The sequence below is a fragment of the Phalacrocorax aristotelis genome, chromosome 3, assembly GCF_949628215.1.
Source record: "Phalacrocorax aristotelis chromosome 3, bGulAri2.1, whole genome shotgun sequence".
Taxonomy (NCBI): domain Eukaryota; kingdom Metazoa; phylum Chordata; class Aves; order Suliformes; family Phalacrocoracidae; genus Phalacrocorax; species Phalacrocorax aristotelis.
The window spans coordinates 77,579,922-77,603,779 of NC_134278.1; the positions used below are offsets into that span (position 1 = coordinate 77,579,922).

Sequence of the window (23,858 nt, forward strand, 5' to 3'; positions counted from 1 at the left end):
ACTGTAAACACAACATTTTAGAGTACTTTTCTTCACTCAGCTATTCTATCATTGGGAAAGGAAGTTCTAAGCCTGGAAATTTTGCTGAACTAGGGGAAAAAAGCAAACAGACAAATGGAGAAGTTTCCTAATTTCACTCATCTTGGGATAGGGGAAGAGAGCAGTAGAAGACATGCAGTGTTACTGTGCAACACAAAAGCTAGTCAATACAGAAACATTTTTGATTTATTGTGATGGTACCACAATCCCTCTTATCAGTCCTGACTTTTCTGACAAGGCTTTTGTTCCCAGCAGATAGCATACTTCAGGTATGTCTCTAATACCTTTTAAAATACAGCTTAGCAGGTAGAAATAAAAATGCCTACTTAATTGTGAACTAGGCAAGGAAATCTTCGCTCTCACATTTAAATTTTAATCTGATACTTCGGTCACTATGGATACAAAAACTCCAACCTGAAACTCTCTCTTATATCAGAGATAAATATCCAGTACTTCCAGTGTTTTAAGGGAGGAGTTGTCTAGGTTTATAAATCATTCTGAAGAACAAAGCGCCATCACTAGTTCTTTCAGCATTTGCCTTGTGTCAGACAATTTGCATCATGATGCTTAATGAAGTACTTTCAACCTTTAACTTGAATGTTGGTTTTCCTTCAGTTTGCAGCAAGAGAATTCACTGTAACCTAAGCATGAATTATAGTCTTCAGGGATTCTGCTGGAGTTCAAACTGATTACAAGTAGATCACACATAAACATTCACAATAGCAATGGGTATATTGTTCTATTTATAGCCAAGAACTCCCAAGTGACACTGGTGTTAAAGCCAGCCACAGTACGGTATAATAAAAGTACCATTGAAACCCTTACTAGAAAGATACAATTTAGAAGTACCCCCTAAGATTTTTTTTCCCCCCATCAGTTTTAAATTAAGGCCTCAGCAACGTAGCCCATGAGATAAGGCCAGTCTTTTATATTCACAAGTTGCAAGTTCTCTTTTGACAGCTGATTCCAAAACATCTGGGTTGTCGTTTTCCCTCTGTTCATGTTGTGTCACTGGTGTAGGTCAGGAGATTGGCTGCCAGAGTCATTCAGTTGAGGTAACTCCGTGGGTGTTACCCTCCTAGGCAGATCTGCTTCTTAGTTAGCATTTTGTAGCTTTTATTTTTTCATTTTTTTTCCAAATAAAAATGAAACAAAACAAAAAAACAACCCCCAAAACAAGACGGGATGCTCTTCAGGTTAAAGCGATCTGTTGCTGCTGTTCAGTCATCAATCTTCACAGGAAGTGAATCTGAAGTCCCAGGAGCAAGGGACTGGGCAGGAATCCATATAGAGGCTTCCTCACCTCTCGTTACTTTCTCCCATTGGTTGAGGTTGTCCCTGGAGATGCAAAAAATTAAAAGAGGTAAAGCACTGTTCATAAGTTTATTAGGATTTCTTCCTAACAATACTGTCTGCTGTACTGTAAGATGTAGCTTTATGTTGTGTATAAGTACCTGTATGTCATCAAGCTTTTATCATCTTTACATTATTTCATCCTTTACATTCAGTTATCTCATTTTGTAATTCTGTGTGGGTCATATATGTGTTTACTATATAAAAGCCTACAGCATACCAGAACGAGCCCTGGTGCTAGAGGCTAGCACCTGCTTGTGCTACAAATTTCCAGCCCTCATGGCTGCAGAGAGAACCCAGCTGTGACCCAAAAAAGAGAATTCTGCAGAGACACTGGAACAGCAGTCTGGAGACAAGCAGCCTTCATCGCTTCAGACTTCAGGGATTTTACCACATCATACTTTAGCCATTTTCAAAACCACCACAGAGATGAGGACTTTTCCCAGGAAACTTCCTTCAATGGAAACCACAGAAGCACATTAAGCCGTCTGAAACTCCTGCACATGGGCTGCCTTACAGCATATAGAATGTTGCATGCCAACATCATAGTATCAACTTTCAATTACTAATGTGGTGATCATACCATCAATCTACTTCATTTAAAGAGTACCCCTTCCTTGAGATAGAAATTTTTTTGGCCAACCTGCAAGTCCAAACTTTGGTTCACAAGCCATAAAATGATGAGAAATTAAGCTGATAATGTTCTAATGATCTGAAGGGAGTACAGACTCATAATCAGACTTGCTGTATACTAGTACCACTCCAGTGTCTTGGAAGTCATGTTGATGATATCCAATAGCAGACCACACCTGCTACCTATAGCCAAATATAGCATTTGGTCTTCAAAGACAGAGAGAAAGAGAGCAAGCTCAACTGTTCCCTTTTCATACTATCAAGATACCTAGTTACTAAAACAACAGTTCTTAGATCTCCAGTAAACAAACAGGATGGTAAAAGCACTAAGGTCTTTCATGCTGTGTGTCATATTATCGTATTACATCGGAATTTATGTGGCAGAACTCTTCTGATTTTTTTGTCACAGCTTTGCTGAAACAGCTGACAAAACAGCAAATAATGAGCTGAAAGCACAGTGAACAGGTAGGAAGAGAAAATGTTGCATTTTCTGGGGATGGAGGAAGGCAGGATCTGATGGAGTCTACCGAAGAAAGCTGGTGCCCTCTAGGGGAACACCTACACCGTTTTCTGCAGGCAGATGGAAATCTGCTCTGCCAGTGCTCCAGGCCAGTTCGAAGTCATGAAGCCAGTGTCAATATGGCACTGAATCTCTGCTAATACAATCAGGCACTAAGGATCAGAAAAACTGAACTGCCTTTATTTCTATGTCCCTTTCCTGAAACTGGGAAAGTAATGAGGAGAATTGCAGCAAAAATATTTTAATTTATATCAATTTCAGCAAGAATTGAGAGATCTGAGAGCACATGGAAAATTGTTTAAAGTTATTTGGTCTGAAATAAAGGGAAAAAATAAATCACATCCTCTAAAGAAATATACTATCATAGATTTTCCACTTTGGTAGGCCTACTGAGTACGTGGGCTACAAAACACACATAGGACTTATTCTGAACACTGTAACATAGGTGGCTGGTAGTTCTGATCTATACAGAATAACAAGAGAGTATTTAAAAATGTGGAATAAATTACCAGATAAGATAACTGTCCAGACTCTTAGCTGCTATCTTACCTCAGGGAAATCAGTGAGTGATTTTTTTTTTTTTTTTAAAGATGCAGATAATACAATTCATTTGCCTTTTTGATCCAAACGAAGCCCTGGCTCCTAAGTGTCTGGAATAAATGCCCAGAGGCTCTCAAAATAAAAACCTTGATGCTGACATGCTGCCTTGCTATTATTTGCAGCTGGTGTCTGCATTCCAAACAACTCAAGGACACGTCAGCTTAAACACTGTGTTCCAAGAACGAGCACTGCTGGTGAAGGGGTGATATCAAAATCGGTTCAGTCAGCAGCTGAGGCAATACCAAACAGGAATGAGGCTGTACTCCTCTCATCACACTGAATAACAGTTACTCATCAAAAATAAAGGGAAAAAAAAGTTTAGGGAAAAATCAGCTATTTGAAACACTCTGGAGTAACCTAAACCCTGCAATAACTTACATTTTAGTAATTGGCAAGTTGAAGTTAGATCTGTGTTCTTGATTTCCTACTCTGCATCCCCAGGTCTGAACTCTCAGCACTTCCTCCCCAACCCCCTCAAACAGACAGTAGAGGGTAATTTCAAGGCTAGGCTAAAACTATCAAACTGCTCCTGAGAAGACTATGACAGGGTGTGGATTTTCATGAAGCTCTTTAGCCTTACGGAGTTCTTAAACCCTATCCACACATCTATGCCCCAGTTCTGCACCAGTGCAATCTAAATTAAGGAATGTACAAGAGCGGGGTGGGGAGCTGTGTCTGTATAGAGCTGTGGCCAGTCTGGGGATTGCACCGATGTAGCTTTCGGAAGTATCAGTATTATAACTGTAATTGGAATTCCAAACAATAAACATTGTATTCTATTCTAGAATAGAAAATGTTCATATAATCTCTGCCAGGAGTCTGACTACTTTTGCTTCAGACATCACACCTTTTGCAGAGGAACCCACTCTTGAAAAGATGTTCATGCTTGATCTTCAGAAGCCTGGAGAACCTTTCATCTAGAACACATATGTATGTGGGTACTTGGTACTCTACAGTTCAACTATAGATCTCCTCAGCTGAGTACTGAAAGATGGACCATCAAGTATTACAAGCCACTCTTGCAAATACTCCTCATTTGGATATCCATGTGCCTAGAAATCAAAAGATAGGGGTCTTCCTACAACGCTGCTCCTGAAAAAGATGCTGTGCAGTCTTAAGCACTTAACCTAGCCTCTCTAAGCCCCAGTTCCCATTAAGTGGAATAACAATGCTAACTTCTTACCAAAAGTACCAGCAGGCCTATGCAAATGGTACTACAGTAAATACAAACCCATTTTTAAGACCTCCTATTTGATTGTGCTAGTGACAGAACTTTCCTGACATCCAGCGCTGAGGTTACTTTATTAATCATATAGTCTCTGCAAGGCATTTTCACATTACAAGCATATAGATACTGCTTTGGGGAGTAAAAGAACACCCAGACGTTGACAAATATGTAACACAAAAAAAAATTTTCATGTATATAAAGCAGTTTGACAGTATTTGTTAGCTTGAGTAGAAACAAGTAACTGGAAACACTCATGATAAGCATTACTGCATTTCTAATAGTGGGTATTATAGCTGATGCTGTTTAGTCCACGTGAACAGTAAAAAACTCTTCCTGACTGAAAACATGGTTACACAAAGCACAATCTGTGTTCCAGTTACATGGATCGGATAACTGACCATTTAGCTTTCAGCCATCAATACAGCTGAAGCAACATGCCTTCGAGCAAGGATTAGAAACAGAAAGTAGTTAGAAAACTTTTAAGATCTCAGACTACCTCTCAGTAAAGCAGTTGGATGACTCATGACCTTGTAAAGACCAAAAGGATTACAAGCAGTTCTGTACTTTACTTCATGTTCTCTGATTTCACACTGAAAGCAACTCTTCTTTATTTGTCAGAGTACACATTATTCAATTACCTATAATAAAACTATCAACACATATATATCAGGTCAACACAGCTCAGGGAGTACACATTCCTTCCCCGTACTGTAACTCCCAATTCTGAGACAGGATTTGGACTTTGATACCATTATGATAGTAACACACTACATCATTTTCAAACCAGGGAAGAGTTTAATGCTAACTGATGGAACCACTAAAATATGCACTTAGGAATACTTCCACATTACTCAATTTATGATAACAAATCACTGCCTATTATTTACCAGGCATTGTTACTTTCACAGCTGCTAAGGATGAAAGACACTACTATAAGGATCACCTAGCCTGACCGCCTGGAAAAGAGGCCTTGGCAATTTCATCACAGTAACTGTGCCTCAGACCTGTCTCCCTTTTAACTCTCTCTTTTAAAAGAAGTATACCTAGCCTTGGTTTAAGATCTTCAACTGACATTATTCCAAATGCTAAAAAAGACATTCACCATATTCTTTGGTTGAACCTTTGGGCTTCAAGTAGTCTTTACCTGCTAAATTAATGAGCTTTGTCTAAGCAGAAGACATACTATTGGAGACAGGTACAGATTTTGATAAAGTCATTCTCTTGGATAAACTGAACACATTATGTCAGATTTTTTTAGTCTCTCACTACAAAGATCTCAAAACATTCTTTAAGCTTTTTCTTAATCTTCTCTTATTTGCTAGTGTCTTTATCTACTCTTCTTAAAGCACAGATGCTAAAACAGGATTCCAGCTGTAGTCCCATTAATATAATAACTACAGAGGCATAGTCTCTATTCCTACTTAATATACTCCCTCCATAACCATCTAAGGGGTGCACAGCCATGCCCAGCAGTGGGACCTTAGAGGCGCCTGACTATTAATGATGTCCCTAGATACTCAGTGCTTTTCATAAGAGAGTCCTCTTTCCCACCAGTACAGACCTACGTATTGTTCTCATAGCTATATGAAATAGCGTTTGGGTGTGAATGAAATTATTTTGTTAACCACTAGGTTAAATTTCATGGCGTTTTGTATACAGTGGGCACCCTCTGTTACTTCACACAGATCATTTAGCCCACAAGATCAGGAAAGTGACAGAGTAGGTAGATCTGCCATACAGGATGAAGAATAAGTTCAATGAAAGCTAGAATTTAAGGACCACAAGAGGAAAAAAAAAAGATTATGAGAGAGGTGCTAGTAAGAGCATTGAAAAACAGGCCTCTTTTCCCTGGATGTGACTAAAGATTGCTGGCATTTTACAAACCAACTGTTCTTCCTTAGAGAATGCTGATTAACTGAAACTGGAACATTTTAATGAAGCATACTGGTTTCAGCAGAAGTTTTGTCAGGAAAGATTGCTAAGGTCCCGGATATAGTTATTGGACAGAACTACTTACAGAAAGTTCCACCATCATTCCAAAGTAGAAGCAGCCAATGGGTAAAGTACCCTTGAGTCTCCTCCAGAAGATCCTGATCTACATCCCAACTGCTGGATAGGACAAAGTTACATCTGCCTCTCCCATATCCCAGTGGTACTACCCTTATGCTCCCAGTTGCTGAATATTCTGGGGATCTTTCTTTTTTGCCTTTTTAATAAATGTGTTCTGACATGAAATATAACCACATTTTTAAATGCAACAGAATTCTAGCCAATCTTAGTTGTGAGAATCATGTTGAAGTAAAAAGAACAGAGAGGGAAATTGCACTGAACCAGCCTAGAGAGGGATACATAAGCACTGAACCTGTTTCTCTCTAAATGGTTTTGGCGTCAAACACATTTTAATCAGCTGTGTCTGTAGATCTGTGTTGGATAGTCCCAGGCAGTAGTTATTGCCTCTGGGTTTCTGCACAGGTTAATGAGACGCATATCCCTGTTTATCTGCATGCAAATTCTAAAATTAAAAGTCTGTATTTCCAGACAAACTTGCAAAGCGTGTTTGCTTTTTCTTTAACCAAGCTACACACCTTGCAAAAACTTACACATTTACTCACCTGCATGCCCGGAGTAGTGGCCCGGTTGGAGGAAAGATCTGTGCGAGTGTGGTATAACATGGGATGGCTACAGCGTTGTAGAACCCAATCTGTGAAAAACAAAAATGAAAAAAAAAAAAATAATAGTTAAACGTTGCCAAACTACACTGAAAGATAACAGCCAGCTAGCTCAAAGCTGTCGACTACTTACTTAAATGGTGCTTATGTTAGTACTTCTTACTTCTGCATCTCTTCTTAATATCTGAATACTTTAAAATGAAGCACTAACAGTGAAGTCTCTGGCAATTACCAGTTACTTACATGTCTCCTTTTATGACTAATATGGCTGCTTTAGATAAGATTTTCTACAGGACCTTTTATTATTCAGTTGATTAAATTGATTTGCTTAGGATCTGTCTGGCCCTTTGGTGTCAGTAGTGGCAGGAAGTAGGTGCAGATGGCAGAGACATTTCTGCAAACTTTATTCTTCAGATGAATTTTTTCCTTTTTAAAAAAAGGAAAACTGTGTGGCATTGCCAAAATATGGTAGGATTCTGGATTGTTCTGATGTCCTACAGAGTATGTATTCCATAGCTCGATTCACTTGAGATGCTAGGGGCTTTGCACCTTTGGAAAGTTTCTAAAAGGTGTGCACTGTGATCAATAATTGGTTTGCCATTTCTTTTCGTGTAGGCAGTTCAGTGATATATTTTTACCATTATCATACAAATCTATTTAAAGAATATCAAATGAGCACCTTTTAAATGATATCTGATTCATACAGGCTCAGGGGCTTCTGACAGCTACCACGTCACAGCTGAATTGTCATAACACGAGGGAATTTTTAGAAAATGCTACTTATATATTAGCAAGGATGACAGGTTAAATTCAGGTCCATTATAACACCACTCATTTATCCCAGGCTCTCATGATAGCTACAGTAGTGCACTATGATCCCTTTCTTTGGGCAGAGTTTTTAAATGCCTTTTAGTGAAATACCATGTATTGTACTGTGACCGAAGCATGTGATAATAAGTCTCTTTTTAACACTCTAAACATCAGCCCTTATTCAGAAATTGAAGAGCAAATCTTGTCCTCACCTCCATCAATACAGAGATTCCTCCCATACTGCCATGTATGACCCATGTCAGACCCATATTGTACTTTAAAAAAAGTAAGATACATTTTCTGACCTGAGAGCCCAACAATATTAGTTGAAGTAATCGTGCTGTAACTGACAGAAGGAAACTGCATCTGGCGAGAAGGCAAGGCTGTACACAGCTGTGATATCTGCTCATCAATAAAAAGTTTGCTTTTTTGCATAGTGCATTGTTTTCTTCCTATATGTTTTTTTGCTTGTGTTTTAGTTTCCTATTTGTTTGTTTTTCAAGGGGGAATATTTTATTTCACTGGAAAATAGCAGATTACTCCATAGCTATCAAAAATTAAAATGGGACCTTAGGTACAGTCACACTGTAGACTTTCTGGCTCAATGAGAAGTATGTTGTCATTGCAAAATATAAAAGATTTCAACCAAACTAAGTTCATCTGCAATATATTCCAAACAACCTTCTCTTTGCAACCCTGGTATTCAGAATAAAATGTGTCCTTTAAGGTCCTGAAAGCTTTTAAGTTAAAATGCACATCAACCAAGGAACAAAAACCCTAAAAGGCTCAATAGTTTTAGGTTTTGAATAAAGCCAAGCTAACTAAAAACACTCATTTGCAAAAGTTTCCATCTCTGATCAGAGCAAACTCACACAAATCCCTTTTGCAAAAGGTTTAGGTTACCTGAACAAATTATTCCAGATGGATTTTTATGTTGCTGTGGCTAGATGGAAACCCTAGAGTTCACTCAGTTATGAGCAATCTATTGAAGTCACTGCAGGAAAGCCAGTGTGGATATCCTAAGATGCATAAGAAGGAGGAACTAGAGAATATCTTTCGTTTCTGAAGTAAATTGTTCCTGTCTCGTCAAACTGTGCATCCTAAACATACTGCTAGCTTTAAGAGCAGCAACTTCAATGATGATAATAAACCTTTTATTTTCAATCTGAAAATTGTGTTTTTGGGATAAGCTTTGAATGGCTGAAGCACATGAACTGTTCCTTCTCTCTCCCTTCATTACTTGGGCTGGCTTGACTTGTTTATGAAAAAGACTTTCAGGTCACGGCACAGTTTTGGCATTTCTGTTTTCTTCACAGGTTCCAAGAGGAGGGGCAGAAAAGAGGATGATGGGATCCTTGCTGAGTCAGGAACAAATCTGCAGTGCAGGCTCCACAGTAGGAGGACACCAAACTTGGAGACCTTACATGAGTTGTGCTGCGAAGGGTGCAAAGCACAACAGAGACGAACTGATCCAGCCACCCAAGTGAGACAAAGAGCTAAGTACAAGCTATTCTCATCAAAGATGAGTTCTTGAGGCAGAAATAGTTTTTTTCAGAGATTACATGTTTATACAAATCCTTATTTCCTAAACTTCATTGTCTTTTAAATAAGGTATTAATGCTTTAATTAAAATCCACATTTAAAAAATTAATTAATGCTTTTTGTTAGAGCCCAAGGAAATGGATGATCATGCTTTATGAAATTCTTCAGCCTCTACATAATCATAGGAATGGTTACTTTCACAGAACTGTGTGTGTCCTAAATCTCACATTTTGCTGCAACATTGTTGTAAGATGCAGCAGCTACGGCTATACTACTGAAGCTGGCTTGTAATGTCTCATTTTGCTTAATATTTTACTGTTATATAATTAAGCAGCATGGAACAGAGCACAAAGTAAAAAAGGACCTGATGAAGACAGTACCTGGAACAATACCCAGGGCATTTTCAAGAGAAAAAAAAAAGCTTATTTCTTAGATCTGTACTTTCATGTGATGAACAATTCTTTCACAAATGCCAAGATGACCACATACAATAATACCGTGTACTTTTCAAGATGTTAAAAGATAACTAATACAGTGTGTGGAAGAAATACACCAAATACAGAAGAATATTTCTTCTCTTCTTACACTTGTACTAAACACACTAATTTAGTAAATTAACTGCTAATTCCTTACTATTATAAGGGTAATAGTTTTTATGCTAAAATATGATAGACCATAATGGAGTAAAATGTCAAAATATAAACATTTCCATCGTCTTGTTTACCAAGTAACTAAACTACAAGTGGCTTTGTGATACTTTGTAATTTCTAATTTATTTTAAATATTGCTTTTAATTTCAGAGTTCATGAAATGCTTTGTGAGTGCTAACTACTGACAATTAAAGCATCAGAGGCCACTGAAAGAAAAAATCTCGTATACATATATATATGTATATGAATGGACAATGGACAACTTGAATTTCTTTTTCTCTGCTCAGGTAATCAAAGGCTACCTTTCTTCATTTAACCAAAAAAGTTAGTTCAAAGACCTTTTTTCCCCCTCAAATTTATGTTTACAAAATACCTATTTTCCCTAGGGAGAACATAAAAAAAGCAGTCATTTCTGCACATTTATGCACAGGAAGATCAGTACTCAAAGACTTTGAAAAACAGACAATTGAAGCTCTTCTTTTTTTTTTCTTTTTTCTTTTTTTTCTTTTTAGGAATGTCAAAAAGCAGTGTTTATAGTTACTCAGAAAACTAATAAATAAGTATTGGTCGAAGATTACAAATATTTTGAAATCTGAACCTGGATATTTTAACCAGGAACGGGTGACAAAGTTCATTTTGCACTCAGGATAAAACAGCAAAACCTTTTAGCTAAGGGCTGAAGCAACTGCTTGCTAAGTTGACAAAATGTTGATACTTCTCAAAATCGCAGGTGACTGCAGTTTTAGCTAGTTTCAAGTACAAAGAATGGTACAAAGAATGGAACAGGTGACGGCAGCAAAGAGCCCACTGCCATTTAAGTAACGTCTTTGAAAACAAGTTTTCCACTGCTACTTAAAAAATATTAACCCTGTTTTCCATGCCAAACATAGAATTCAGCACCCCACATATCCTAACGTCAAATGAAATATTCACTAATATATAAAATGTTTTTTCCATACGTGTTTTATTAACACTATAATACATGTATCATTTTACAGAGAGAGTTCATACCTGACCCTGAGGGACTTCATCTTTCTTATCTCTGTCCATCATCGGAATAGGTTGAATACCTGTTTTCTTCATTTCATCACCCTGGGGAAAAGCAGAGAGAGATGAGGAAAATAAAAATCAAGACTGTTGAATTAATTTTCACCTCCTATTATATGTCAATCTAAAAATCTAGATTTTAAAATAATGTGTGATACTGGTCTAAGTCAATCTCAGGAAACTGCCTAAGGAGGGGCTCATTTTATACATTCACCTACGTGATAATGTAAATAGCAGATCCTGAAAGTTTTTGAGTCAAAGTACACACATTTTCCTTGTTTCCAGGAGTGTCTCCATAATAAAAAGCAACTGGAAGAATAAAGCCAATCCCAAAGAAATCAGTTCATTCCATTCTGCTCTATTCATAGTTAGTCTCATCTTTCAAAACATTACCTGTTTAAAGCACTTTCATACAATGACCAGCAGAACACAGCTCACCCATCCATGGAAAAGCTGAGTAGAAGAGATGAATTTACAATGTGCCCTCTTTGTCACCAATCCAGTTTTTTTGAGCATGCTGTTCTGAGGAAGCTGCCTGTCAAACAGCCTTCTTTTCTTTAAGTACATTACCCCTCTACATTCATGGGAGGAATATACTGGGAAAGATGCAGTATACCCAAAGATCTGATATATGTAATGTACAAGACAAAATTGTCTCCTTATATTTCACCCATTACCAGCAGAGCAGCGAAAACATATTTCTGAGCACTATACTGGGCCTGAACACAACTACTCCCTAAAAATCCATAAGTAGCTGGCCACTTTCTGTAACAAATAGAAGTTTTCCAATTCTTATGCCTCAACTGCATTGTCCAAACAGCACAGGAGTTTAATCTTGAGGTTATAAAGGCAACTACAGCCATAGCAATGGTTGCTTTTGGCTGCTGCTCATGTCTGAGATTCCAAAGTCAATGTGATATTCAAACTGCTAACATTATGTACTGGATTTGCATGGCAAGGTTTTGGTAGTGGGGGGGCTACAGGAGTGACTTATGTGAGAAGATGCCAGAGGCTTCCTCCACATCCAATAGAGCCAGTGCTAGCACTATGAGGGCTACTATAGCGAAAAGTTAACTCCATCCCAGCCAGACTCAATACACCTTGGTTTGGGAGAAAGTTTATGCAGGATAACTGTGCATACAATATTTGCTTCTCTCTGAGCTGAATCTCACGTTAAAGAACACAGAGGTTTAGCTATGTGAGAGCTTGGGACGTCCCCATAACCTGTGTTTCTGCTACAGTAGTAGTGAAGTACAGTAGTGAAGACATCTTCAGAAGACATTTTTTTACATCATTCTTGTAAGTTTTTATCAAGCCACATTTCAAGTGCCTACATGCCCTTCCAAGGGAGGGTTTTGGCACCTTTATTCAATGAGAAGTTTGCAATATAATAGATTGATTCCAGTCTGAGCAGAGCAGCCTTCTATTTGACTGCCTTGCAACTACCTTGAGTATAGAAAAGATGGGGGCTTCTGGAAGTCAATTCCCTCTTGCATATTTGGCTCAACACCACCTACTGACTATGATCCCGCTCAGTTAACCAACAAGAGATGTAATCAGGAAGCTACTTTTGAATTGGTGTCTGGACTATTCTCTCATATCACATTTCTTTCACCAAGTAGCTAGAGAGGCTGGAATCATTGAATCTAGTCTCTCTTAAACATTTTACTGTTGAAAGAAATGAAAGGAAAGGCCTCCTTCCTCACCTGATAAAAAAAGATGCCTGTAACAATTCCAAACACAGAAAATCAGTGGATTGTTATTTGGGAACTGTAAGCAAACTTTGTTTTTATGAGCCCCCAGAAAAAAATATTTTTCTCCTTTACTTAAAGTGCTGCAATTGATTGATACAGGACTGTCTGCAGCTTCCATAGTCTCAATGATAAGAACCTCAATACTTAACCATTTAGAATCATGTGATTATAAGCTCTTTGATTAACATAATATCAAGTGCCTGAGAAACACCTGAAGTCAGAGCTTTGAGGAAGCCGTCGAGCCTCTGACTGATTATGCCAAAACTGAACAAAGCTCAGATTTATGTTCACCATTTCACCTTGAAAGAAAAAGGTATCACAGGATCACAGAATAATTTGGGTTGGAAGGGATGTCTTGGGATCATCCAATCCATCCCACAAACCTACCCCAGCAGGATCAGCTAAAGCAGGTGATCCAGGACTGTGTCCAGTCAGGTTTTGAATATTTCCAATGATGGAGACTCCACAACCTCTCTGGGCAACCTGTGTCATTGGTCAACCATCTTCACAGTAAAAATGTATTATATTTAGATGGAACGCATGCGCAAGGAGCACAAGTGTTCTCTTGTGTTCAGTATGTGTGAACACATGTATGATACTGTTGTAAAAAATACTGCCTTTATGCTGAGTTATGATCACGATCAGAAAGTTTAAGTTGAAATTTTAAGCAAAGAAGTTTGTATCATACTTGCAGCACGGATACAATATGTGGCTTGGAAGCCTCTTAAAAAAAAACCTCCAGAAAGCATTTAACAGCTGCCTGGTGTCTCGTATCTCACAAAAAAGTCACAGCAGACAAATCTTATACAAGCTTGTAATCCTATATAATTTATCACCAAATGTATTATTTTGCTTGAGTTGTAGCACTGTGGGAAAGCTTCACGCTGAGTGACATCAAGGTAAGCCTTAGCTGAAAACACCAGCTATACTGGGCTTTGTTCAATGAAAAAAGGTCAGCATGACATACCACAAAGTTGCTGCAACCTCTTCTGCAGTTATTGTTTTAGTCAGTGATTACACAAAGAAGAAATATTATAAAAATACTCTTATTAAATCATATTAACCATATTAAGATTATGAACTCAAGTAGTAATTAGAAGCAACATTCTATCCTACTTTTGGAACTGTAACATAACCATTCAATCTAGTCATGTATACGTTTCTAGAGTTTACCTTCTTTCCCAATTAAGTAACAATTTTTGCAGTGAAACACATGCTAATCATTTTATCCATTTAGCTTTCCCAGGATTTTCTCTATATCTGTCTCCAGCTTTTCATATTCCAGGAGCATTTAGACCTGTGGTCAGATTTGTCAGCCATCCTGACTGGATCACACCATATCCAACTTCCGCTATGTATCAGTTAACCTCCTCTTAAAGAGGATCCAGTAAAACACCGATTACAAAATCAATTTCTGTCAACAACTTCTAATTTACATTTGCTCCACAAAGTAGCTATATAACGAGATCCACCTTTATTAACTCATTGGTGGATTATAAGGCAGGTTAAAGTCTGGGCAGGCTCAATTATATCCATAATTCCACCTGTACTATTGCTGAGTAGGAAAAATCAGTTTGATCCCTCCTTCTCCACTGAGTTCACAAGATTTGCATTAAAGAGTTTTTCCTTGTAAGCAAAAAAGATGAGTAGGTAATCAGCGAGGCACATCAACATTATAACTCCATCACATCACTCATAAGAACACTCACTTCACAGTGCTGACATTTTAGAAAGTGAGAACTGAACTAGATCTTTGGGCTTACACAGTCTGCATTCTTCAAATGTTTTATTGTAGTCTGAGCTGTTCATAATTAAAGAGAACAAGAACGTGTGACTACAAAACAAACCCACAAGCCATGCACATCTTGAATTTCATAATGAACATGCAACAGGCAGGACAACAATCTCCACACTACACGCATGCTACATCAACTCTGTGGGCCCAATTTCCATTTCACACCTGTGTAAAACAGAAACAAGCCCGCTGAATTCTGCAGACTTCCACAGGGCACGTAACAGAAAAGCACAATACTTTATAATACACATGTGCAGTAGCAGTTCTCAAAATACAGCTCGTCTTCTAAAACTGCGTAATTTGACTCTATGCAACACCTTCAGAATTTATTCCTTATCCCTAAAATACTCACTTCCACTTTAAAAATTAAATGATTTGAATATTTACTCCTCAGCATGAGGTATGTGAGACATTGCGTCTTTATTTATGAACATGATTACATTAGTACAGCTCAATTCCTTGTTTCAGTTCTCAGTACATTTTATCTGTGGAGTAACTTTCAGTATATTAAAAAATCAGCTCTCTCTCAGACCCAGTTGTTGAGCTGGCTCACAAAGATGATTCAAATGGTCAGATCAGAACAATTTTAAGGTTTGTCAGATTTGCTTTGTGCTTCCTGGACTCATACTACAGCTTTGTAACTGTGTTTCAAGGCAGCTGATCTGGAAGCTGCTTCCATACTTTGGATTTCTAGAATACAAATAGAACCTTCGCAAAACTACAGATCGTGACTAAAAAAACTACAGATTTTCTCCTGCGCTCTGTTGCTTGGTCACTTTATGTTAGGACATACTTTCTAAGTTCATGTTTAACAGAGAGAAAAAACTCTGCCTGAAAATTAGGAAGCTAACTCAGCTCTTTAAATAGCTTCAGATTAAACAACAAAATGCATGCATGCACCGATGAACACCCTCTAGAACAAGCACAGTAAGATATTGATTGGAAAATACTTATGGCTGTTTTTTTCTTCCTGGATACTTCCATTGATAAAGAGAGTAAACAAAAGAAACACACATACCTCAGCCCAGAACTCTGCGTATATATCATTGGCCGTCAGTCTGGTAACCGGCCACAACTTTGTTACAGAACACAAATCACAAGCCGTCATCATCAGACCAATCACTCTATCTCTAAAATAAAATAATATTAAATTATAAGTTTGGTAAAGAATTGATGATCACACTTTTAATTTGTCTTTCCTCAGTTCAACCAGCAGTAAGGTGCATATATATTACAAAATTTCTCCCACCTTGCTTGTTTCTTCCTCACTAGTTTATGGTTCATTGGTAAGGCATCACACAAATTGTGTATTATATTCCCTGTAGTATTCCCTGCATTGTTTGCAATGAGACTTCACTCACCATCCTCTGCACAATCACATTCATAGAAGAGAACACAAGAATGCCTGCCTGTTAAAACATGTGCCCCTCCCTAATTTTCCGAAAATACAGTACAAGGCTATAAAAAGAAAGATGACATATCCTGGTGCTGCATTTCTTTCTGTTCTTTAAAGAGAGGGGAACACATGCTCCAAAAAGAGGAAAAAACTAGTTCTGAGTCTATCTCAAGGTACTCTGTCATTGCCTTGTTGGAATGAACTCTAACCCTGACAGAACAAGAAACCTACATGTAACTCTGGCCTGTACACTGTCAAAACTGTTCACAGAATAACTGAACAGGATCAGTAGGGTTATAAGCGTTATTAGAATAAGGCACACACACAAAAATCTTATTTAAACAGTTTTCTAACACTTGCCTATTACCCAAACCTATGATTTATGAATCTAAGTTTTATAAAGAAAACTGGCAAAATAATGAATTCATGTTGTTTGCACCCAATGGAGAATTTAAGATGACACTTGAGGACACCTGCATCTTTGTTAGTAATGCCTATTCCACAAAAAAAGCACACAACTTGCTAACTTGCATGCCAATGTGATGGCAGTCATTAAAACTGTATCACCAGACATATACCTGGGAAAAAACCATAAATATACAACATAATCAATAGATAAACGGCAAAGTGCAATTCCCCTGAGTTAAGAAAAAGGATTCATCAGCCACGCAAGGGCAAATTTAGCATTCCATTGCATGTACAGATACCCACTAGAAGTCTTGGATTCTTTTGCTACGTTACAAACTGATGTCTTATCTATGAGCACGTGGCTTTGCACTGAAAATTCTCTGAGGGCAGGTAAGATAAAAAATACAAACATAACAGAATATTCAATTACGCACTTAATAGTTGTGATCTGATTTAAATTTTTTTAAACTTTAAATGCAAGATATCTGGTAAATTTCATTCTGAGATTTTCAGGAGCTACTATATCTTTGTCTTTTCAAGATGCTGAGGTTTATTCAAGTCTGATAAGCTTCAGTTACACACTGGGAAATAAGCTTTTAAAAACTGCTCTTCCTAAAGTGTTGTAATAATTTATTCAAAACTACTGGCAAAACCTGTAGAGCTCCTCAGAAAGAAGACCCAAATACCAAAGTTCCTTCTGAAAAGAAATCAGAATCATGACTCAATATATTTGCACACCACCTCTCTAATTTTTCCCTGCATTAGATTAATGACAAGATCCGCCTTCCAGTAAAGAAGCTCTGAAGGGCTACATGAGCACATTAATGAAGCCTGTGATGGCACACATCTCTCATCCAGGGTGCACTATGTTTTGGTTATGTGGACAAAGAGAGTAATGTATTTATGAATATTAATTATGCACTTATTGTGTATTTTTAAAACTTAGAGCTATCTTAATTCACAAAGGTTGAGATCTGACCAGAATTCTTTCCAAAAAACCATGTTGACAGAACAATAAAAATACTGTCATAAAAATAAACCTAACTAATTATTGCACTATACCTTTTTCCTCACCACCTAACTGCCTGTGCACTAAATTTCCTCTGCAGATGATCTGTCACTGAACTGTGCAGATGACATCCAAAGAGGGTCACATGTAAATGTAAACCAGTAGAAATTACTGTTACATATTTGGAATTTTACACACAGCTGATCTTAGAAATCTCATATGTAAGAAAATTATTGTGTACACTGAAATTTTTTTTTTGGCAAGTTTTTTCTTTCTAGGACTAATGCCATGGTGAACTGATATTGGTTTGCTGCTTACCTGTGTGCTTGGTTCTTAAGGTTTAATGCTCCCGTCTGATGCAGCTCTTCAAGCTGTTTTCTGTTTCCAAAATACAGGGCAAGGTCTGTGGCGATGATGGCTTTCCGGATGATCTCAAGTACTTGCTCATATTCGCTGGAGCTCAGATTGGAGAAGACATTGTGCCCTTCCAGCTATGAAAAAGTAAAAAACCAATAAAAAGCACAAGCTCTAATTCTGAGATGATTTCAGTCTTTACTTCACTAGACAGGTTACAACAGTTTTACAGCCCAATGACAATTTTTGTTGCAAATGCAAATGTCGACAGCCTGAAATTCCCATTTTTATCTTTCCTTTTTTAAATACTGTCATGAAACCTATGACTAAGCCACTGATTTGGTTTTGGGACTGCCTTGTCTGAAGCCTGAAGGTATTAATAGAGAAAAATGCAAGCGTTTTCTTCTCTGATTTATAAGCGCTACAGAGACAGCACTTCCAGACAGCATTAGCTTGGGAAGTTGTGATTCAGTCCTGATCTAGAGTACTGCATTGCCAAGTTGGTAACTGAGTGTCTGATTCACTCTGAAGTACAATTCCGACACTGCATAACACATAGTATGGATAAGGAAATACCCAAGTTAAAGAACTGAAATAATTTCGTTTTCATAGTGTTCCAAACGAAATGTGCCTGAAATTGCTGCATTTACTGATACAATTTTGTCTACAGCAATAAAGTTAATTACAGTATTTTAACATGTATGAACATTTAGGGAAAAAAGCTGCTTTGTTCAACCACGAGTTGACTGACTCATAAACCAAAGACAATGGTTTCCACTACAGAGGCTCTGGCAACATGCCACTGTCATCCCTTTCCATTTTCCACTATGTATTATTACATGGATATTGTCAGTTAAATGTGCACTGTGATTGCTCATGAAGCTATAGCATATTTTGAAAAGTCAACACCATTCGCTGTCTCTAAGGTTTGGAAAACAACTTGTCAAAAATCTTCCTACTGTTGAGAGGAAACAGAGAAAAATAAGAAAGAATGAGCCAGCCGTGTCAAGGTGTGCACGTTCACAAATAGAAAATATTATTAAAATCTATCAAATGCAGATGTGTTTTGACATTTAATTGGCATTTCGGCTGAAACTCACAAAAAGTTTTCCTGACTTTTGTCGAGCATTTACATAATTTGTTCAAAATAAATCCTCTGTGGTACAAATGGGCTTGGTTTCTCTCACCATCCGGAACGTAAATGACATTTTCCAACATTTTTAATTGGACAAGTAGATTTTTTGTGAATAATGAATAGAAAATACAATCCGTCTATGTCTCAATGCTCCTTTGACAGACTCCTAAGTCATAGAACATGATATTTAAAACAAAAGTTCAGAACATTTGAACACATCATCAACACTTTGGGTGCAGGAAATTACTGACTAGTTTTTAGGGTTTAGTGTTTTGGGGACTCGTTCCTCCCTAGCGTGCTGCCTAATCCATGAGAACAGGCTATTTGTCCTAATATTTGTAAGTATGGTGCACACTAGAACTGCAGGTGGATGAGCAAAGCAGCTATAAAGTTTCAAACAGTGAAAAGTATTGCAGGTTACAAATATAAAATTAAAATTCATTGAGATAAACCCTAAAGGGTTTGGTGGGTTGGTTGGGTTTTTTTTTTTTGTAACAGTCCAGGAATTCAGAAAGGCTTTGTGATTGAAACGAAAACGAGCCAAGTCCAAAAGGCTGCTCTAATCTGCCTTTGCTGCTAATCACCACCACAGGCACGTGGGCAGCCAGTGTCTGAACCCACCCTACTGCCCTGACCACCTATCTCCCCTTCCTCACTCACACTGATGGCCAAGGCTAGGACGTAGCAAGGAAGCAAAAGGGTTCCCTGCCTTCTTGGCAAATGGGACTTTCATTGATTACAACATTTCTGCAGGAAAAATGCAAAATGGTTTTTGAAAAATGACTGAAGGCTGCTTCACTTAGCCATAGCGGCACAGAGAAGTGTTAATGACTGGAGAACTTGCTCACTGTGCACAAACTCACATGAAGAATGAATACTAAAAATCTAATGCCATACCACCAGTGAAGGACTCAATTACACCCTCCTACATGGAGGAGCATTCAGAGATAAAGCTTCCATTCTCTGATGAAATGTTTATGATACCTAAAACCAGAATCACAAGATGTGCTTCTGAATACAATACAGAATATGTATTTTTCCTAAAAGGTGATTAGGTATTTAAGAAAATAAATATCTTCCCCCTGAAAGACCAGAAAGAAAGAAAAGTTAACAATGAATTAGTGGCACAGTAGCGTGAGTAAGGCTGTGCATTGAGTGTGTGCATAAACTAAAACCAGTGAGCAAGAGTATGTTATGGACTGGCAGTGCTTTCATAGGTGAGAGTTCTCACTCTTTGAATTGAGCATGAAGATGATTTTCGCTGATGAGAAGATATCTGTGTGTCAGTAGCACACTTCTATTTCCCAAAATGTGTCTGCATGCTTTCTTGTAGGTTTCTATTCATTAAACATACAGACACATTACCTCATATCAGGAACTCGCTTTCACAGAATATTACCTTCCTCAGTTGTTTTTTTATTTCAAATTGCCGACTAACAAAAAAGCACATGATAACATAATGAAACAAGTTTAAACTTTTCATGCATGCAAAATTAACATTTCCTCCTTCATGCCACACATTTAATGTTAATTGAATTTATTACAGCAGGTTTTCAAGCTTCTCATGTAAACTTTGCCATTACTTGAGCTTTTATTCAGAATTTCAGGATGGTTGAAGACCTTGTTGAAGTATGTTATGCCGGAAATATCTAAGTAAGTGAGAAACTGATTTTCCATTTTCAAAGTTCCTATTCCATATAGTCATAGGAAAAACCCTCATTGGCCCAGCAGCTAAAAGCTCCAGAGGAAGGCCATAAGCAGAGACCTTCAAGTACACAATATTCTTTATAACACCATTTCTGCACTATTATTGAATGCTTGGAGTGATAATTGTGGAACCTGGCTTGCTGTAATAAATCTTCCACTCTTCTAAATGAGCACTATGATCCAGAAATTAAATTAAGCATGCTTCAGAAAATCTACTGGGTAATGATGAGACTCCTATTTCCACCACTGGACTCTACTGCACAGAAGATACAATTTCAATAATCCTACCTGCAGGATGGACACAGTCTGCGAGAAGTGGTGCTGTTCCATTGTTGATGTGGAATAGAGAGCGGCTAAGGGGTGATCAAATTTCTGGAGATAGCTGTTACTGTAACCTCTGTGATCCAGGTCATGACACAGGCATGCAACTAAAAGACCTTTTCGCTACAAGAAAAATTGAGATGAACATGAAAAGTAAGATGTATTTCCTGCCCCTAGATGTCACTCTCTTCCCAAAATACCGTAAAGTTGCCCTGTGCTTACACTGCCTTCAAAAAGCACATGGAGAAACATCCTTAAAATTATGAGAAATATGAAACTGAGGACATGCTGAATTAAAATTCTCGGTCCAATTGTAATTAAAACCTTTTATGTATTATGAATTAAAAAAACATTGTTGCACAGTCACATACTATTGGAAGGATTCTGCTTCAGGAAGAAATCTGAGTTTTAAACAGATTGTCTGGTCATCCACTGAATCCTTACTATGTGTCTTAAAAACATAAAAAGTGCAGTTACTGAGAGAGAGGAAAAACATAAGACGTATGATCTCCTGGCCAAGGCAGCTGCACCACAGTCCAATGCCAGACCTGCCTCTGCAAGTTCTCGAAGACACTGACCAAATCTCTCTCCTAGGTGAAAGTTTTCCTAGGAATTCACTAATGTGAGCCACAGAAATGCCAGACAACAGCAACTGCAAACAAAGTAAGATGGAAACTGATTTTTTTATTTAATTAACTCTTAATATCCTGAAGAAACAGAGTCCCTGAAATCTCTCTTTCACCACACAAAATACATGCAGAAGTTTTTCACACAGCAGGTGTGTTTTGAAAACACATTCATTAATGTTTGTGAAGCAGTTACTCTCAGCATGGAGGATCACGAAAATGTCTTTATAGACTTAACAGCTCTGTCTTAAAGTTGGTTCTGATGAGTGTTCAGTAAACAAGGATAAGGCTATAAAATGAAGCAGAAAAATAATACTGATTAACCACCTATTAAGTGAGCAATATCCAACCTGTATACTGCACTGAGGCACATGATTCTGTGGAAAAACAGCAAACAATGATGTAACTAAATATTTTGTCACAAATATCCGATGTACACAATTAAGGTTGTAGAAAACCTAACTGTATTTCTCATTTTGAGACCTTCATGTTTATTTTTAATGATGTCTCTTCAATATTGCATCTTGTGAAGTGCCGTTTTAAAAAGTACATAGTAAAACAGGTGATGCAGCAGTACACATCCACACAGATCCTCAGCAGAAGTGGAACCCTTAGGAAGATAACACACACCTATATTACTTGAAGTCGTGCAGTAACAACTGTAGGAAGCTGCTATCCCCTTTTCTCTACTATCAGGAGGGGCAAGACGTGTAACCAATAGACTTGAAAAACAGTCTCTGACAACAAAAGAAAGATGAGTCTCAGAATCCTTTGTGCTTCATTAGATCTAGTGGGCATAAGCTTTTCTGTCCGTTGCCCACAAGTCTAATTCTCCCGAAGCATCCTTTACAACCTGTATTTTTTTCAGTCTGACAATTCTCATTAGTCAGTCCCTGTACCCCGTGGTTCTCTTTGTCTGGCTTGTCCCAGTCTCCACGTCCCAGGAAGTCATTCTTGCCTCAGTCTTTCAGGATTATACACCACCTAATCCCAGTGCTTTTGACCTTGTACCCATTGTCCCTGCTTGCATCCCAACTCTTTGACCACTGCCAGCTCCTGGATCTATTTGTCTCTAGATCAGTCAGTGTTACTGTTACTAGTCAGTTACAAGGTATCATACTTCTCTTCCCATCTCTAAGTCTACTGAGGTTCATGTCATCACCCCTCACCCAAGACCAGCCCATCCTAGTTCCCCAAACTTTTCTTCAGCAGTTCCCTGTATTCTTGTTGGATTCATCTCCAGTCTCAAGACAGGAGACTGCTAGAAAGAGCTAGAACATAGACTGGGATAAGGCATTCAAACAGGTGAAGGCTGGCTGGAGTTTGGCAGGGAACAAAAACTGTTCCCATCTCCTTTAACAGGTGCCTCTTTTGCTCTCCCTGTCTTCATTACTCTGGTCTCCAAAATGATGGGGCTCACTACTCGGTTAGTACTGAATGTTATCAGAGCTTTAAGTATTCCCTGAGGCTGCAATCTACAGATTTTTGTTGTTAAAGGAATACTGATTATTTCAAACTTGCACAACTTTGCCAACTTTTGGCATATGCCTGGCAAATGCCACTTTCCTATTTGTGTCAATTTTCAAGGCCCTGCTTTACAGTGGAATAAACCAGACCTTTTTAAATGAAAGATCACCAAATTTTACTTTACTCACACACACTGAACAAAACTTGATTTTCCCTAGCACATTTCTTTAAAAGAGCCAAACAATATTGACTGAAATTTCCCCATCTGAATCAGTTTGAGGAAGCCACAGAGCTTGGAAATGGCTGGTATTTGGCACAGTTATACACAACTGAAAACAGGTTCTCCCAGTCAGAAGTTTCGAGTAGTATTAATAGCAGACAGCACTCCCAGTTACACCTAGCATAATTCAGAAAAAAAACCAGTGACAGTTCTTCATAGTCTATATTAATATTTAACCATTCTAAGCCTTCATTCTAGTATAACTTTTCCTTTTAGTGATCTATTAAATGTATTTTTTTCCTGATATTTTTAAACACTATGCATTTACCTTTAAAATATGTACATGTATGCTAAGGAAAACTATTGCATAATAAAAATTAATCAGTGAATTAGCACATTTGGACAACTGTTTTCCTTCCATCCTTTCTACGCTTCTCCTTTACTCACATATGTCAACCATCTCTGCAACCCTTGTCCTCCTATTCAGGATCTCCCAGACCTCACAGGATTCAAGATCCAGGGTGTTTCCCTCCCCTCAGTACCTATCTGATAGTTAGCTAAATAACTAAAAGAAA

The 23,858-nt window shown here is 37.9% G+C and overlaps 1 protein-coding gene across 2 annotated transcripts in view; it reads right to left on the bottom strand.

Annotated features, from left to right (window-relative positions):
• Positions 1-207: 207 nt before the first annotated feature.
• The window catches only part of PDE10A (phosphodiesterase 10A), a 195,931-nt gene continuing 172,280 nt past the window's right edge, over positions 208-23,858 (bottom strand). For both annotated transcript variants that reach the window (XM_075088069.1, XM_075088068.1), the window contains 6 exons: positions 20,938-21,093; positions 17,772-17,944; positions 15,659-15,770; positions 11,056-11,136; positions 6,986-7,074; positions 208-1,377 (listed from right to left, as the gene is read on the bottom strand). In XM_075088069.1, coding sequence (XP_074944170.1) covers positions 1,260-1,377; positions 6,986-7,074; positions 11,056-11,136; positions 15,659-15,770; positions 17,772-17,944; positions 20,938-21,093 — 729 coding nt within the window. In that variant the 3' untranslated portion in view covers positions 208-1,259. The remainder of the gene's footprint in view (positions 1,378-6,985; positions 7,075-11,055; positions 11,137-15,658; positions 15,771-17,771; positions 17,945-20,937; positions 21,094-23,858) is intronic.